The sequence below is a fragment of the Panthera uncia genome, chromosome D4, assembly GCF_023721935.1.
Source record: "Panthera uncia isolate 11264 chromosome D4, Puncia_PCG_1.0, whole genome shotgun sequence".
Lineage (NCBI taxonomy): Eukaryota > Metazoa > Chordata > Mammalia > Carnivora > Felidae > Panthera > Panthera uncia.
The window spans coordinates 27308292-27323638 of record NC_064807.1 but is presented as its reverse complement, the minus strand read 5'-3'; the positions used below and the strand labels follow the sequence as shown (position 1 = coordinate 27323638).

General features: G+C 46.4%; 1 protein-coding gene across 8 annotated transcripts in view; it reads right to left on the bottom strand.

Moving 5' to 3' along the window:
* The window catches only part of DAPK1 (death associated protein kinase 1), a 188603-nt gene that overhangs the window by 38575 nt on the left and 134681 nt on the right, over positions 1 to 15347 (bottom strand). For 6 of the 8 annotated variants that reach the window (XM_049611764.1, XM_049611634.1, XM_049611563.1 and 3 more), the window contains exons 12-18: positions 13008 to 13127; positions 12465 to 12563; positions 11529 to 11627; positions 10123 to 10221; positions 8943 to 9140; positions 6908 to 7105; positions 2541 to 2639 (exon numbers count right to left, since the gene is read on the bottom strand). In XM_049611764.1, coding sequence (XP_049467721.1) covers positions 2541 to 2639; positions 6908 to 7105; positions 8943 to 9140; positions 10123 to 10221; positions 11529 to 11627; positions 12465 to 12563; positions 13008 to 13127 — 912 coding nt within the window. Of the gene's footprint in view, positions 1 to 2540; positions 2640 to 3672; positions 7106 to 8942; positions 9141 to 10122; positions 10222 to 11528; positions 11628 to 12464; positions 12564 to 13007; positions 13128 to 15347 lie in introns of those variants that run through there. The other 2 variants (XM_049611966.1, XM_049611922.1) reach the window with 2 other exon arrangements.

Below are 15347 nucleotides of genomic sequence, written 5' to 3'. Positions count from 1 at the left end.
GGGGGGGGGGGGGGGGGGGGGGGGGGGGGGGGGGGTGCAGAGCCCCGGAAAAAGAGGTAAGGTGACCACTAGGGGGCGCTGCAGGGTCGAGAGCTGAGGTTAAGGACCGGAACTCTGGGGCTCAGGCAGCGGGGACAGAAGCAGAGGAAAGCCCCCCCCTCTCCCCGCACTGTTTTCTGCCAATAAGGAGGCGGCTACTCCCCAGCCCTGACTACTCAATGCTTGAAATGAGGCCCAGAAGAATGTGAAAGATCTCAGTAGTTTTAAAATACAGATTGCAGATCGAAATGATAACATTTTGCATGTTTTGTGCTCAACAAAATATATTCCTGAAATTAATTTCTTCCGTTGCTTTTCTTTTTGGATATGGCTTCTGGCACATTAAGGACGGCACAACTACGCGTGTTAGGGCTCTGCTAGAGATGTCGTCAGCAGGGAGCACGGTGTCTCCATGATGATCCCCTCTCCTGCTGGACACCTAAGACAACTGGGAGAGGGAGACCCTCAGTCTCTACTGCACGGCCTGGGAGGCAGGGCGCAATCTGGCCCTGTGCATCCCGGCCCGCCATGCTGTACTACAGCCCACCGTCCTTCAGGCTCCTGTAAGGCCTTGTGGCTTCTCACAGGGTGCTCCCTACACTCTCCCTGAGGAGCACTCCTGACCCGTGGAAACTCCCTCAGGGCCCTGGTGTGTAACCCTCTGGAGACCCCATTAACTGTACATTTACTGCTGTGGCTCGTGGGTCTGTCTGACTCTCTGTCAGGAGACTGGAAGTTTTCTAAGGGAGGAGAAATCACCTGCCTGTGCCTCAATGTGTTCCTGGGTCCTAGCAGTGCTTGGTGCACAGTACATGCCTAGTATTTGGGGAATGAAGAAAGGAGTAAGGTGCGTGAGTGGACTCCTGGGTAGCAGGGAGGCCCAGTGGTGAGCAGAGAATGAGTGGGGAGATACACTTGAGGGCTCACTGGAGGGGGAGGCCACTCGCGGGAGGCAAGGAAATAGCTGCTGTGGGCAAGGGCTCACAGAGGTCATGGGGCAGCACTGGGGACCCAGCAGAGGCCTAGGGCTGCACATGTTAGTGTCCCCAACCTGTGAGATGTGGCAGAATCAGCAGCTGGTATCTTCAGAGCTATCCCTGACAGTTTGTTTTTTATGAGGCAACATTTGTGACAACAAACAAACAAATAAACAAACAAACTTCTCCTCATAAAAATGCACATAAATACTCTATTGTGGAGTAACTGAACTGAATGCCAAGACATGGCTGGGCAGGGTTTGATAATGGCACACGAGGCCTAGAAGCCCACGCATGGCCATGCAGGGTTTTGTGATGGGCAAGGAGGTACCCTGAGAAAGGGACAATCCCATCTAGAGCACTGGCCTTCACTGGGCCTGCAGAAAAGCCAAGCACAGGGCTTGACACTACAGAGAATGGGCCCACTACTTGTGGGGACAGAATGACATCAAAGGATCATCAGTACAGTCAGGGAGGCAATGTCTCCGACCAGAGGTCAGTAATTTTCTATAAGGGGCCAGAGAATAGATAACTTCGGGCTCTGTAGGCCATAGGGTCTTTGTCATAACTGCTCAACTGTGCCCTTATAATGTGAAAGTGGCCATGAATATGTAAATAATGAGCCTGGGTGGGTCTCAATAAAGTTTGATTTATAGAAACAGCTGGTGGGCTGTAAACTATGAGCATGGCTGGGTCCCAGTAAAACTTTATTTACAGAAACCAGGCAGCGGGCTGGATTTGGCCTGCGGCCTGTAGTTTGCCAACCCCTACATGACTCTCCAAGAAATGAGGTCTTGATTTTCCCAAAGTTGGCTGCCATATTTTAAAATCCCAATGGATTTCCTCAGATGCACACTTTACATCAGCAAAGCATTAGTGAGGTTTAGCAGACTCAACCTACCATCAGGCCAGAAACAAGTCAAATGATAAAATTTCACTGTAGCAGTAAAATGACCATCTTATCACATCAGTCCATGTATTTTCCCTCTTTGGTATTTCATGAACTGTAAATCAAAGGGCTCCTCCTGGAGGGTGGTGCCAGGCACGGAATGAGGGGTGGGGAAGCGCCGGGAACAAAATAAGAAAGGCAGACTTTTTAAACAAGAGAGAACAGCTCTTGTAAGCAGTTCCCCACCCTGAGGCCTGAGACTCCTTCCTCCTTCCTCCCCCAAAGCCCAGGGCACCTCCAGAGCCGTTGTAGGGGAGGGGGAGCATTTAGAAAAGGAAAACACACATATCTAACAAAACACCCTAAGGCGCTGCTGTGTAGCACGGGAAACAGCAGGCATTCCTGGCAGTGCGGGCCCCAGAGCACCAAGGGCCCTGGCACCAATGAGCATAACCAGCTATCACCCTGGCTCTGTGTGGGCAATTGTCTACGGAACGGCACTGCAGGAGCAAAGCTTAAGAGCAGCTTGTCTGCTTGAGATGCAGTTGCCAAGCGATACCTTTCCCCGATGCCCTTGAGGCCCGAAACGTTCTCTACGGCTTTCCGTGGCTTTCTCCTGCCAGAAAGTGACTCACCGAGGTCAGCGCCTCCACGTTGGCGCCCACCAGACAGAGGTAGCGGACCACGTCCAGGATCCCGTTGTTGGCTGCAAGGTGCAGAGGCGTTCGTCCATACTGGAAGACACACAAAAAAAGCCCAAAGAGAGTCCTTCTCACAATGGCTTCTGAGGATGGCACTGACAGGAGTCTATCCCACGGGCCGGTACTGTGTGCGGGATCTGGGATCCCCCAGAAGAAATAGGACGTGTGGACTCCCTTCTCCAGAAACACTCCCTCTCCTGGGGGGAGGCAAGCCAAGAGGAATGTGTTGAAGTATTTTCCAGTTAAAAGAGTCACTTTGAAAGAAAACTGCAAAGGATGAAAGAGTAGGAGGCTTATCATAAGATAACTAAATCAAGTCTCCTCCTGTGCTGGTAGAAAGGAGGCATGAGTCAGGGTTCTTATTAAGGGGCCCAAGGTTCCAGAAAGATCTGCACCACAGTTCAAATTAGACACTGCAAGGGACAAAGGGATGGAACGATAGCCAGTGAAGTCGTTCTAATGAGGTGACATTGCAAGGCCATGCCCACCATGCTCTCCACTGTTTATGTCTGTGGTTCCCAAACTGTGTGCCAAGGCACCTCAGGGCGCTGCAGTGAATCCATGGGGTACTGAGGAATATTTTACATTGTTGATGGAACCAGCGGGTTCAGACATAAAGTGAACTACTCGCTCCAGGCAGCTTAGGGTCTCAGCATTAGATCACACTGCCTTCCTTTCAATGCCATCGTATCTGCACAGCGGGGGGTTGGTGGTTACTGTGACAAGAAACAAGTACCCTGAGAACACGGGTGTAGAATAGGAAGTAATGCAGTGTCCAGCCTGGCTGGGTTCAAGGTCTGAGGGGCTGTGAGTTGCCCAATCAGCACACACATCCCATCAGCATGCAAGTGTGGTTATGGAAGAATGAAATGAAAATATTCATTTTCTTTCCATTTGTGGGCATCGTTTTTTCCCCAACAGCTACTGAGTCGTTAGGACATAAATTCTTACTAGGTTGTTCGGACTGAACTGCTCAATAAACAGAACTGTTAGGTATTTCTTCTGCCCTGGGGGAACCACAAAAAAAAGTATCCTTGGTGGATACTGGAAGCAGAGGAAGTTCAGGTGTCTGTCTTATGCTGTTTATTTGCAAATGTAAGTTTTTGTTATGAAGTGAACACATGCTGACAGAGAAAGTGCAAAGGACGTGGCAGGACACATAGGATCCGTGGTGGAGAAGAGAGGCGCTCCTTTCCTTCTGTCCCCTTCCCCAGGCTCCCCTCCTCAGAGCACTTCCAGCTCGATCCTTTGGTGCCCGGCCTTCCAAGCTTTTAGCTATGAATCCACAAAAGGAAAGAAAAAATGTGAAAAGCCAAGACATATTCCACTTTCTAGCCTGCCACTTGCTATGTTCCCCTAGTAATACATGGCACACACCTTGCGGGGCCTGTGACTATCTCTAATTTGTACTTTCGGCTACCTGAGTAACACTTGGCATGTGGATGTGCCACAATTCACTCAGCCAGCCCACTGAAGATGGACACTTACGGTGGTTCCATTCCTGCCCCTTACAAACAATGCTGCAATGTGCGCACCGGCCTGTGTTAGTTTACTATCATCTAGAGTGATCTAGGGAGCAGAGATCAAATACCCTAGAGATACAGTGAGAAGGAAAAGAAGTTGTGAAGATGTAGCAAGGTGTTTGGATTTCTGTGTAAGGAAGAGGAGCCTGGCAATGGGAGGTATCGTTCATGGAAGGGAAAAAGGACAACAAAGAAAAAGGACTAGGAAGTTTACACGTTGAAGGCCCCGACTTCTGGCAGAACCAAATCCAAACTCCCGAGCCTTACGGTCAAGGTCTTGCACCTTCTGGACCCAATGTCCCCTTCCACCTGCATTTTCTCTCTCTGCCCCATTGCCAGCCTCCCTAAATGCCTACACTCCACGTCAGCTACAGGTGCAGACAGACAGCCCCCAAACATACACAAACACTTCCCCTGGTCTGAAACACACTTTCCTCTCTCCTTCATCCAAAAGCTCTCTCTGTTTCTTTCATGTGCAGATGTCCGCATCTCCATAGCACCTGGTGCCTCTTTCACAGCAGTGACTGCAACATGAGCCCGGCTACACCAAAAAACACCTGGGGGCACGAACCATTCACTATGCTATCCACAAGCCCCTCATCCTGCTCTGGCACAGTACTGTCAGAGAAAGGCACTAACACACACTTACCGGGCACGGAATTGTCACGCATATGCCTGGATATGTACATGTGTGTGTGTGTGTCCGTGTACATGTCCACATGTGCGCGCGTGTGTGTGTATGTGTGCCCATTTGTAGATGTGAGTCTGTGCGTGTCTATGTGCATGTCCGTGTGCCTGTGTGCACGTACATGCATCTGTGTGTTTGCGTGTGTGCGCATCTGTTTATGTGCGTGTGTCTGTGTATCTTTGTGGGTGCACGTGTCTGTGTGTTGGTCTGCGTGCATGCATGCACGGGTGTCTGTGTGTGCATCTCTGTGTGTGTGCCTGTGTGTGCACGGGTGCGTGCATGAGTACAACATGCTTTCTGTCTTCGCTGGGAAGAGGAAGAAAAAAACGAAGATGTCACCAACCCACTGAAGAAGGTGTGAGGCCCACGGAGTGATGGGGTGCCGAGTCCCTGAACACTGATGGCGGCCTGGGGACCTCGTCTCTGGCTCCACGTGGAGCTGCCAGTCAGCTCGCTGCTGCACCAAGAGGGTCCCAAGTAACTGTCTACACGAGGCTGCTGATTCTAGGAGGGTGACACTGTGGAGCTCCAGCTGAGCTCAACTCAGTGACAAAATCACCTACACAATGCCCTCTTTGTGCTGCTGTGTGGCCCAATATGGTAAAAGCAAGTGTGTGTGGGTATGTATGAACTACCAACTGCAGCCTCAACAACATAGAGGCCTTCCCGTTAAATAAGTCAATTGTTTTTAAACATGAAAGTCTAGGGTTATCTTGTTGGGTATTTTAAAAAGCAGACTTAGCAAGTGCATGGCTTGCACTTAGGCGCAGGGTGAACACCCATTCCCTTCTTTCACTTAGTGCCCAGTACCATGAGTCACCCGCTCTGCTCCCCCACCTTCCCAGGAGACAGTTCATCCCAGATTCTGTGCACACAGTAGGCCAGCTGTGTGGACTATGGCCAAGTCCAAAGGTATTCAAGTAAGTACCATGATGTTCCCTGAAGCCATTTTTTATTCGTTTAAAGACTCCTAGAAGGAAAGCCAAGATCTTGATGCTGCTTAATATTACATTTGGCTTTCCCCTTAAGCCACTTTACCCAACAGACTTGGCAGGATTAGAATGGGATAAACAAAGAAAGCAACCAGCACAGCAGCTAATGCCTAAGACCTATGATCCTGTGTTTTCAAATTTCCAGAATGTGAAGACTGCTGATTTCAAGATTCATGAGAATTAATCACATAATAGGCAAGAGGAATAATTTTTTGTAGACGTGTAATTTTCCAGCTATTTTAGCTGTTAATTCTCTTACCTCAAACAAATCATGAGAAAATTCTGCTGGCATCGTGTCTGCCATTTATAAACAAACACTTCCCACAATCAAAATTTTAATTCAACTTGGACTTTGTCTTCAACACAATCGTGAAAGAGTAGTGCTTGCCTTTTGTACAATTACATGCCTTAAACCACGTGAATATACAACTGTTCTGTCCTATTTGGTAATGAAAGTCTCTATAGTATTCAGGGAAAAGGAAAGGTGTTAGCTAACTTCTAGAAGTCAACATATGGGGTTTTTTCATTTCATCGTGTGACTATTTTCATTTCTTTAGTATTCACCAAATAGTAGCATTCCCTTGGTCTTACTAAATTTATTTAGCACAAAAAAGGTGTTCTGAATGTTTGACCATAAAAACTCTCAAGGGAGAAAGCCAAGAACAGAAATCTGGTCCTAGGAATCTCAATGAGGTGTTTTCCTGGAGATTTAGTACTGCAAAAAGATGTTCTAATTTGACTGATGTTCTGGGATTCTTCTACAAGAGGTCACACACAGACACAGACACACACACACACACACACACACACACTCCCCCTTTCTCTCTCTCCCTCTCTTGATGTTCATCAGTAACAACCTGGCTAGGTAGGAAGTACTTAATAATGTAATGATTTTCTGTTATTTCACGAAGTTACTCAAAAGTCCAACGTAAAGTATGATTTAATGTAGACAGCTCTACAAGCCAGAACAGAACAGGTCCCTATGAGTAACACTGGCTTTGAACAATGAAGAGACGCGAAGAGAAACTTGGAGAAAACCCAGAAGCAGGTGGAGGGACACGCCCTGCTGGCTCCCGAAGGGATCCCCTCCAGGGTTACCTTGTTGGAGATATCCAAATTGCACCTGGCTTCACAGAGGGCCACCACAATGGGCACGTTGCCATCTTTGCAGGCCACGTGGAGGGGGGTGTTGCCGTGCCTATCTTGGAAATCAACAGAACACCCCTGGCTGATGAGAGCCTGGATGACCTCCATCTGGCACCGTCTCACAGCAAGATGAAGAGCGATGTGTCCATCCTGTAACAAACACCAGGGGCCGTGAGCACTTTCCCTTATGCACGTGGGCCTGGCCACCTGCCTTTCCAGCCACCACTGGGCCAAGTTTACTTGGCCAATGGCATTGTTACTGCAGATCCTGAAGAAGGATTACAACACATTCTTTACTCCTGGCGAGTGGGGGAGAGGTTTTGTGTGCCCCACTCTGAACAACCACATACTAAGCTAACCATCAGCCTGACTAATTTGGGCGTGGCCCGAACAGTCAGACAGAAAGACCCAACACTTCTTGTCTCTAAATGTATAGAACTTACGTAATTGTTGGCTCTCCAATGGCCTGTTTTATCAAGCGCTTAAAAACCCCTTTTATTTTTTTAAAATCCTTGTTTGAGAGAAAGAGGGACAGAGAGAGCATGAGCAGGGGAGAGGCAGAGAGAGAATGAGAGAGAAAATCTTCAGCAAGCTCCACACCCAGGGTGGAGCCCGACACGGGGCTCAATCTCAGGACCATGAGATCATGACCTGAGCCAAAATCAAGAGTCAGATGCTTAACCAACTGAACCACCGAGGTGCCTTGAAAACCACTTTTAAAAACATTTGCTCAGCAGTCTTCACTTACTTCCTAAGTAGAAAGCCTTATCATTTGGGGCGCCTGGGGGCTCAGTCAGTTAAGTGTCTCTTGATTTTGGCGTAGGGTCATTACCTCAGAGTCATGAGATCAAGCCCCAAGTCAGGCTCCACGCTGAGTACAGAGCCTGCTTAAGATTCTCCCTCTCCTTCTACCCCTCCCCACTGCTGGCAATTGCTCTCTCTCTCTCTCAAAAAAAAAAAAAACCCTTTTTTTTCTTACCCGGGGGGAAATGAGAAAAGCCATGGGAAGTGATGTGCTCAAGGGCTGTCATACATATCAGAGGCAAATAAAACATGCTGAATCGATGCATCCCAAAAAAGACCAGCCTGGGAATTCCCTCCACTTGTTACGGAACCCCTGGCGAATAGACAGGTTGAGTTTCGTGAGCTGCGTAGAGAGTTTGGGGACATGTCTGTAACTTATCTGTTCTAAGGGTTCTCTACCTCAGTATACTAACTGACATCTGGGGCCTGTGCTGGGAGTTGTAAGATGTGTAACAAAAGCACACGGATCTTCGTCCACTAGATGCCAGTAGTAACCCTCACTCCTGGCTGTGACAACCAAAACCAGGCTCCAGCCACCACCAAATGCCCCCCTGGGGCAAGCTTGTTCCCAACTGAGAACCACTTCTCTGCACCAAGAAAACACTCCACAAATGGCAGTTCCTAACTTACCTACAATATCCCAAATTTGACGATACGAAGAACACCACAGCCTCATTTAAGTACAAGCTCACAAACAAAAACAGTTTATGCTGAATTTGCTTAATTAATAAAGGAGCACCTGGTCTAGAGTTGCAATTATCAGCCAACTAAGAGTGGTTTTTATCTTTTTACGAAACAGCGGGCGATAAAAGTAAATAAACCATCTATTTCTCTGTTTTGCTACAAAGTAATAGAGAGTTGCCAATTTTGGTCCTAACTGAAGATTGTCTTAGGCCCAGTGATCATTCCTATACCTGCTTCAAAGCTAAAAAGGCGGAACATAAAATAGACAGCTGAGCCATCTGACCATAAAGTGTTAACATGCCACAAATGAATATTAATTGTCAAACAGAATCTCATATTAATAGATTAATAATTAATTATCAAACAGAGAAGAGAAAGGACCATTGTAATTTGCTACATTCCAGTTTGTTATTGTAGGTAATCAATGGAGGAGTCTTGTGGTCCCATCAGCCCCCCGGATCACCTGCCAGTGCGTGTGATACATCTACCCACAAACGACCTTGTCAGAGGCATTGAGGTCAGCTCCGTGTTCAGACAGACACTCCACAATGTCGTGATAGCCCCTGGCAGAGGCCGTCAGGAGGGGCGTCTCTCCTTCTCGATTCTTAATGTTCACATTGCAGCCGGCTTCACAAAGGGCTTTGGCCACAGAATAATAGCCGTGCCAGGCAGCACAGTGCAAGGGGGTTTCTTCTTCCTGGCCAAAGAGACACACAGGTAAAGGAGGAGAACACAAGAGAATACCGTACAGACGCAGTGAGTTCCAGCCAACATCGGCAGCCGAGTCAAGGCAGTAGAGAAAAAAGAGCTCGTGGCAAAAAAAAAAAAAAAAAAAAAGAGCAAAATCTGAAATAATGGACGCAGGTCTGATGTCTCTCCTTCACTAATTTTCTTTCCTCAACACTTGGGTGTTGGATAAATTCAGTTTTCCCTGCAGTTTACTAACAACTGACTTTTAGGAGCCCCCTGGAACCACTGGTTCAGCTCTTCTACACAGGAGAACCCCGGGGTGGATGGATTTATAACATCTTTCTTGTCAAAGTGCCTTCGTTCAGTTCATCTGAGACTCCTCACAGGAGGAGAGCACTTATCTGAGCGGGAATTCTTGTAACAAGCTTAACACCTCAGGATTTCTGTCATGTGTATAACACAGAGATCACTCACATAATTTGTTATTGCTCTGGCAAAGATGTGCTGAGATAATTGTGCTTTAACAAGTCAGGGTGATGGCTGGCCACGAGATCTATAGGATTGTAAGGCCTGTATATTCACAACGAACATCATTAGACACAGATGTCTGTCTACGAGAGGTTAGTACAGTGAAGTGTTTACAGGATGACTCTGGAACCAGACTGGGTTTGAGCCCCAGCTCCACCATTTACAGGCTGTGTGAGCTTTGGTATGTTACTGAACCTCTCTCTGCCTGGATGTTCTCTTCTGTAAAAGAAGGAGTAAAAATAATAGCAACTCACTCACAGGGTTGTCCAGAAGAGTAAATGAATGAATGAATGAATGAATGATTGAATGAATGTTAGTGCTCCTGTTTGAGTCCCTGCCCTCAGAAATCTAAGCAGAAAACCTACCTTGGATAAAATCCCAAAGGACCCGACCATATCAAACGGCTACGGGTACAGCCACCCAGCAGGCGAAAGGAAGTAAGGCCGGCTACCGTGACCCACCTTGTCCTGGAAATTGGGGTTAGAGCCAAAGTTGCACAGTAACTGAACCACATCGGCATGGCCATAGCGAGCTGCCACATGAAGGGCTGTCTCTCCAGACTGTAAAAGAAACAGCCAAATTCAGAGCACTCTCCGGGAGCAGACTCTAGAAACTAAATGCACAGGACTGGAGGCCCACTCCCATGCATGCCTGGCTCCAGTCCTCCCCTGAAGGGGCCCCCACCACCCTCAGGCCACATGCCCCTTTGGTCCCGGGGTGGAGGGTCCACCACACAGCTAGTGTGAAACCCACATGCGTAGCCCCTCCTGCTTGTCATAAAACCTCCTACGTGAGAATGTTTTCCTTCTCTGTCATGGCAGTTCTCAATCTTCTTTATGTACGGATGCTTGTAGCCATGTGATTTTCTTTTTAAAACACAAAACTCCTGTTTTAACACAGTTTTATTTATGAGCAAGTTTCTGATTTCATTGTCTACATTGAGAATGTTATTTCTTACATTCTCAGAGATTAAAAAAAAACATCACTATTAGCCCACAGTGGCATTCTCCGAATTTGCAATAGGTGCAATTTCCCTATGATTTCCTTACGATATTTTACTTATACCTGTCCAAAAACTGTGACTATAAACTGATTGATACAAAACAAGATGCTTGCTGCTACCTGACCGAAAACTGCCATCATACATGTGTGTGTGTGTGTGTGTGTCTTTGACGTGAATATCATCCCTTACAGAGCAGTGTACAGTCCATACAACTGTATATGGCAGCTCCGATTAAACATGAAAAGTCAGTCTACAAGCACTAGGAGCAGACAGGAGTTGCACAGTAGAACGCATAATGAATGAGGAGGTAAGAATCCTTGGTACATGTTCGAGCCCTGCCAATGAACTCACAGGGTTCTTGTGTGAACTGAATGAAACACAGATACATGAAAATAAGGTAACTTGCTAAATCAACAGCTTTTGTTATAATACCTTTGCTCCCCAAAGCCTTATTTTATATGCATTGTCTCATGAATTCTTCTAGTGCCAGGGACTGTAAGGTCAGCACTGGCAGCTACTTCAGAGGGGAGGAGAAGGGTAAAGAGATGTACACATGGCAATTCGATACAAGGATCAGGACTCGGATCTGCTTCTGGTTGTCTTTCTAGTAGAACCTTGAGTGTCCAGGTTATGGGGCAGATAATTCACTGCTTGCATATTATGCCAACTAGCTGGCAGATGTCAGCTAAATGCAGATTTTAATATTAGACTCAGCCAGTAGCAGAAAGACACTTCTGAACTTCCCTGCAGGAAGATTTTGATCACGAGCCCTTTTGCTTTGGATCCAGATGCAGGTGGCATGTCCACACTCAAACGTCGCCTCAGATTACTTCCCACTATCCCTAAGAAGAGAAGGAGCCTTACCTTGTCTTTAATATCCAAAGGGCATTTGTTCTCATTGAGAAATTTCAGGGTGTCCACGTGGCCATGCCGAGAGGCCCAGTAGATGGCATTGGATCCCCCCTGCATAAAAACCAATGTGGAGTCACATTTCCAGATCCAAATGCACACGTCCCTCAGACTCACTCCATTTCCCTTCCTGTGTGACGGCAAACTTCAAAGGAGCAACTTCCAAGAGGAACGAACTCTCGTTTTATTCTTTAGTATTGATAAAAAGACCAAGGTGATGTAAGATGTTAACATTCTGGGAAGTGGGGCAAAGGGGCTCCAGGAGCCCTCTGTCCTATCTTTGCACCTTTCTTTGGTAAATCTAGAATTACTTCAAAATCATGTTTTTGTTTTCTTAAAACCTTCATTTCAATCTCCGGTTCAAATTTCCTCCGTAGTCAGGATTGGCTCTAGTCCGTGCACAGTTCTGTAAAATCTATGGCCACTGATGGCAGATGCATTGTAATGACTATTAACTGTTGACCAATTGTGTCTGTTCTCCCCCCAGCGTGACCCCGCACCTCAACGCACATGGACCATCCTGACTTTGTTGCCCTAATACACATGCAGGCAAATACATCTCTGATGAGATTAATCAGACGATGAAAATTTTCCTGGATATGACATCTCATAACACTGTTGAGTACATGTGATGACTAAGGAATAGATCTGGGGTAGCGCGCAAGGAAAGGCTGATGCTGAGCAACCGAGCCAAGAGAAAGGGACATATTTGCCTTTTTGTTTGTAACACGGGTCAGACTGGACCAGGCTATAGGACAGGTCATCTTCCTTTATAGGAGACTGAGAAATGAAGTAAGGGGCACATGTGGTTTTCCTCTGTTAACTCTGTGATAGGAAGACATTTGGAAATACTTAGGAGGTAATTCAGTGGCAATAAAACAGAATTATGACCTTGTCCTGGACATCAATTCTTGAGCCCCTTTTAATGAGCAACTGTAGTATTTGAATATTCCCACAGCCAGCAGCAATCAGTAATGGAGGTGTCCCGTGCTGGAAGAGACAAGAAAAACATTTTTTGAGGTTTGGTAGGCAAGGAAAAGCAACTGTCACCATTGTCCAACACCACACAGCTTCTTAGGTCTCAATAGACGCACAACCACTGCTGTGTAACAGGAATGGGGACAGCCGGGGGAACACCCAGCCTTCCTCTGCTGGATTCACACTCAAAGGTGACAGTTTCATGTCCAGGATGAGCACATTCACAGGGTCGTGGGGAAAGGCTTTGCGTGGAGAAGGGCCTTGGTGCATTCGACCTCATTTCTAACTCAATTCACTCTCTACACAGAAGTGATTTCTCCACAGTATGGAGTTTGTAACAGCAAGGGGGGGATGGAGAAGCAGAAGGGATCTTTTTCACCGTGAACTTGGAGGTGTACAGTCACAGTGACCACCCCCCACCCCCCGCCCACTACCCCTGGCAGAACAGTAGCAGACCTTGTTGGGTTGGTTAACGTCATAGTTGGACAATGAGCCCAGGAGGTGCTGTAGGCCTGGGACGTTGTCATCATTGATGGCGTGGATGATGGCTTTCATCACAAAGGAGTCTTCCTCATCCTTGAGAGGGACAGTGAAGAGGGAAAAAGAGTTAGCTTGCTGGCCATGATCCTCTTATCAACATAAGAGAAATCAATGCTCATTTGTCAAGAGAAGCATCTAGAGGAAAGTAGGCCACTTAATCTACAAATCCACACAGTCATGAAAGGAACCAGGAGGTTACTTTTTGCTCCTTCCATGTAGGAAACTAACGCCACCTTCTTTTACCTGTGCCTTAACGTCACTTGCATTATAACCCAGATGGCAAACACCTTTCAAGATTCAGATTTAGAACAACTGATAACAAGTTATCTTCTGTGTTTATCTTGGACACCTTTCAAAATATATAGTCCCAGAAACCACTGTAGAAAATATCAGGCATAACTCAGAGTCTAAAAACCATAGAACCAAAGAAATGATACCTCTGAATTTTACAGTCTTAATTTGTAATTTGTCCAATTATAGAATTGTTATTTTTTGATCACTGGAATTTCTTCCTCCTCTAAGTATAGAATAACATGGCAAAATTCTCTGAAAGCTAGTCACTATATATACATATATGTATATTTTAAAGATCCTAAAGGAGGAGTAATGTAAAAATAAAGGCCAGAAAAAGGAAAACAGATGCATTGCTAATTACAAAGAGAAAATAGAGAATGTCAAACTAGTTAAATCCTTGCCAATTTGTCAAAGTTTTCTTATAGTAAGATATTTACCAAATATGGTACATTAAAACTAAAGAATAAGCTAGAAAAATCCCAAACAATATCTCTGGACTCACAGAGGTATGGCTCCTAATATTTCAAATCTGGAAAAGCGTTATCACAGAGGCTGAGTCTCTGCTTGTGGGGTGGAATGGAGAAAGCATTTCTCTGATTTCTGCTTTCTCTTCTCTATGGGTCTGAATCCAAACCTCATGAGGGTTTTAATAATATTTGGACAGACTCCATGTTAAGAATGTCATAGGTTTTGCTTTTCCATTACAATTCCAATCGATGACTAAGGGACATTTGCATGAAAGGGACAGTCAAGAGAAACGAGGTGAATGGGGGGCGGGGATAAGCAGATGGTCCCGACAGGTCCTCATGATCAGTAGGACATCAGAATGATGAGGGAACATGAGTTCCAGGAGGGGTCATCCCACCTAGAACCCCCACGCACCCTGGGGCCCTCTCCCTCCCTAAACTTCACACTGTGACACATATATTTTCCTCTAAGTGCTTATTCAAGATGATTTTAATTTATAACATTTAATTGTTCTCATCTTCCTTAGGTTAACAGATTTTGTCTTGTCCCTGGTTCCACTGTTACCCTCAAACAATTCCCGAACCTAGACTTTCTTTTCCATGTCCTCCTTCTCCAACCTTGCTTCTTTCCCATTCCTGTTTTCTCCTTAACATTTCTCCTTTGACTCTACAAGGCTACACCTGGAGGCTCAGTGAAGCAACTAGCTTCGGGGCGGGGATAGAGCTCATGTCTGCTGATGTGTGATCCTGCCCATGGAGTCCCTGGAATCATTCATGAAACACTGACTATGCAGTCATGGGAGCAGGTTGGTTCCCACAGAACCAACCTTTCTCCCTTCTCTGACATCCCCTTTACCACCAGGGCTCCCAAAGCCCTGTTGTCTGACTGTCAGGGGACAGTCTTATTGAATTCAGATGTGTCCAGTCATATCTGAAGAGTTAATCTGTGATTAGGTTTCAGTGTTCATTACGGGAAAAAGTATGGAATTGTTCTCAAGGGTTTTAGGCACTCAATACAATGTCAACAGAGCAAGTAGGTTTAGCCTTCTGGTCTACCACAAACTCCCCCCAGCAAGCTCCACAGTATTTGCCTTGATTTTGGGGGGTGTGTGTTGGTAGGAGGAGTATTCGCCTCTTTTATGGTATTATGACCAAGTATTTTCCAAGGTCAGTGGCAATAGAGGACTCTCATTTCTTCATGAAAATTAGAATAAACTCTTTCCTCTTCTGCTGGCCAGTCACTCTCTCACCAAACTGTGAGTGTGGGAAGAGTGGGGCAGGCCATGGTAGTGTCAGAGGTAGTGGGTGGGACTGGGCATGGTGCCAATCCAAACAAAGAGAAAAAAGAACGAAAGAACCAATACGGTACATCAAATCAGCCACCTAACTCCCTACCTTGAGCAGAGGAAGAACAGGCCTGACACTTCCGTGACTTTAGGTTTTCTGGGTTGTTGAACAAATCAAACAACCTAAACATTGGAAATACACAATTGTA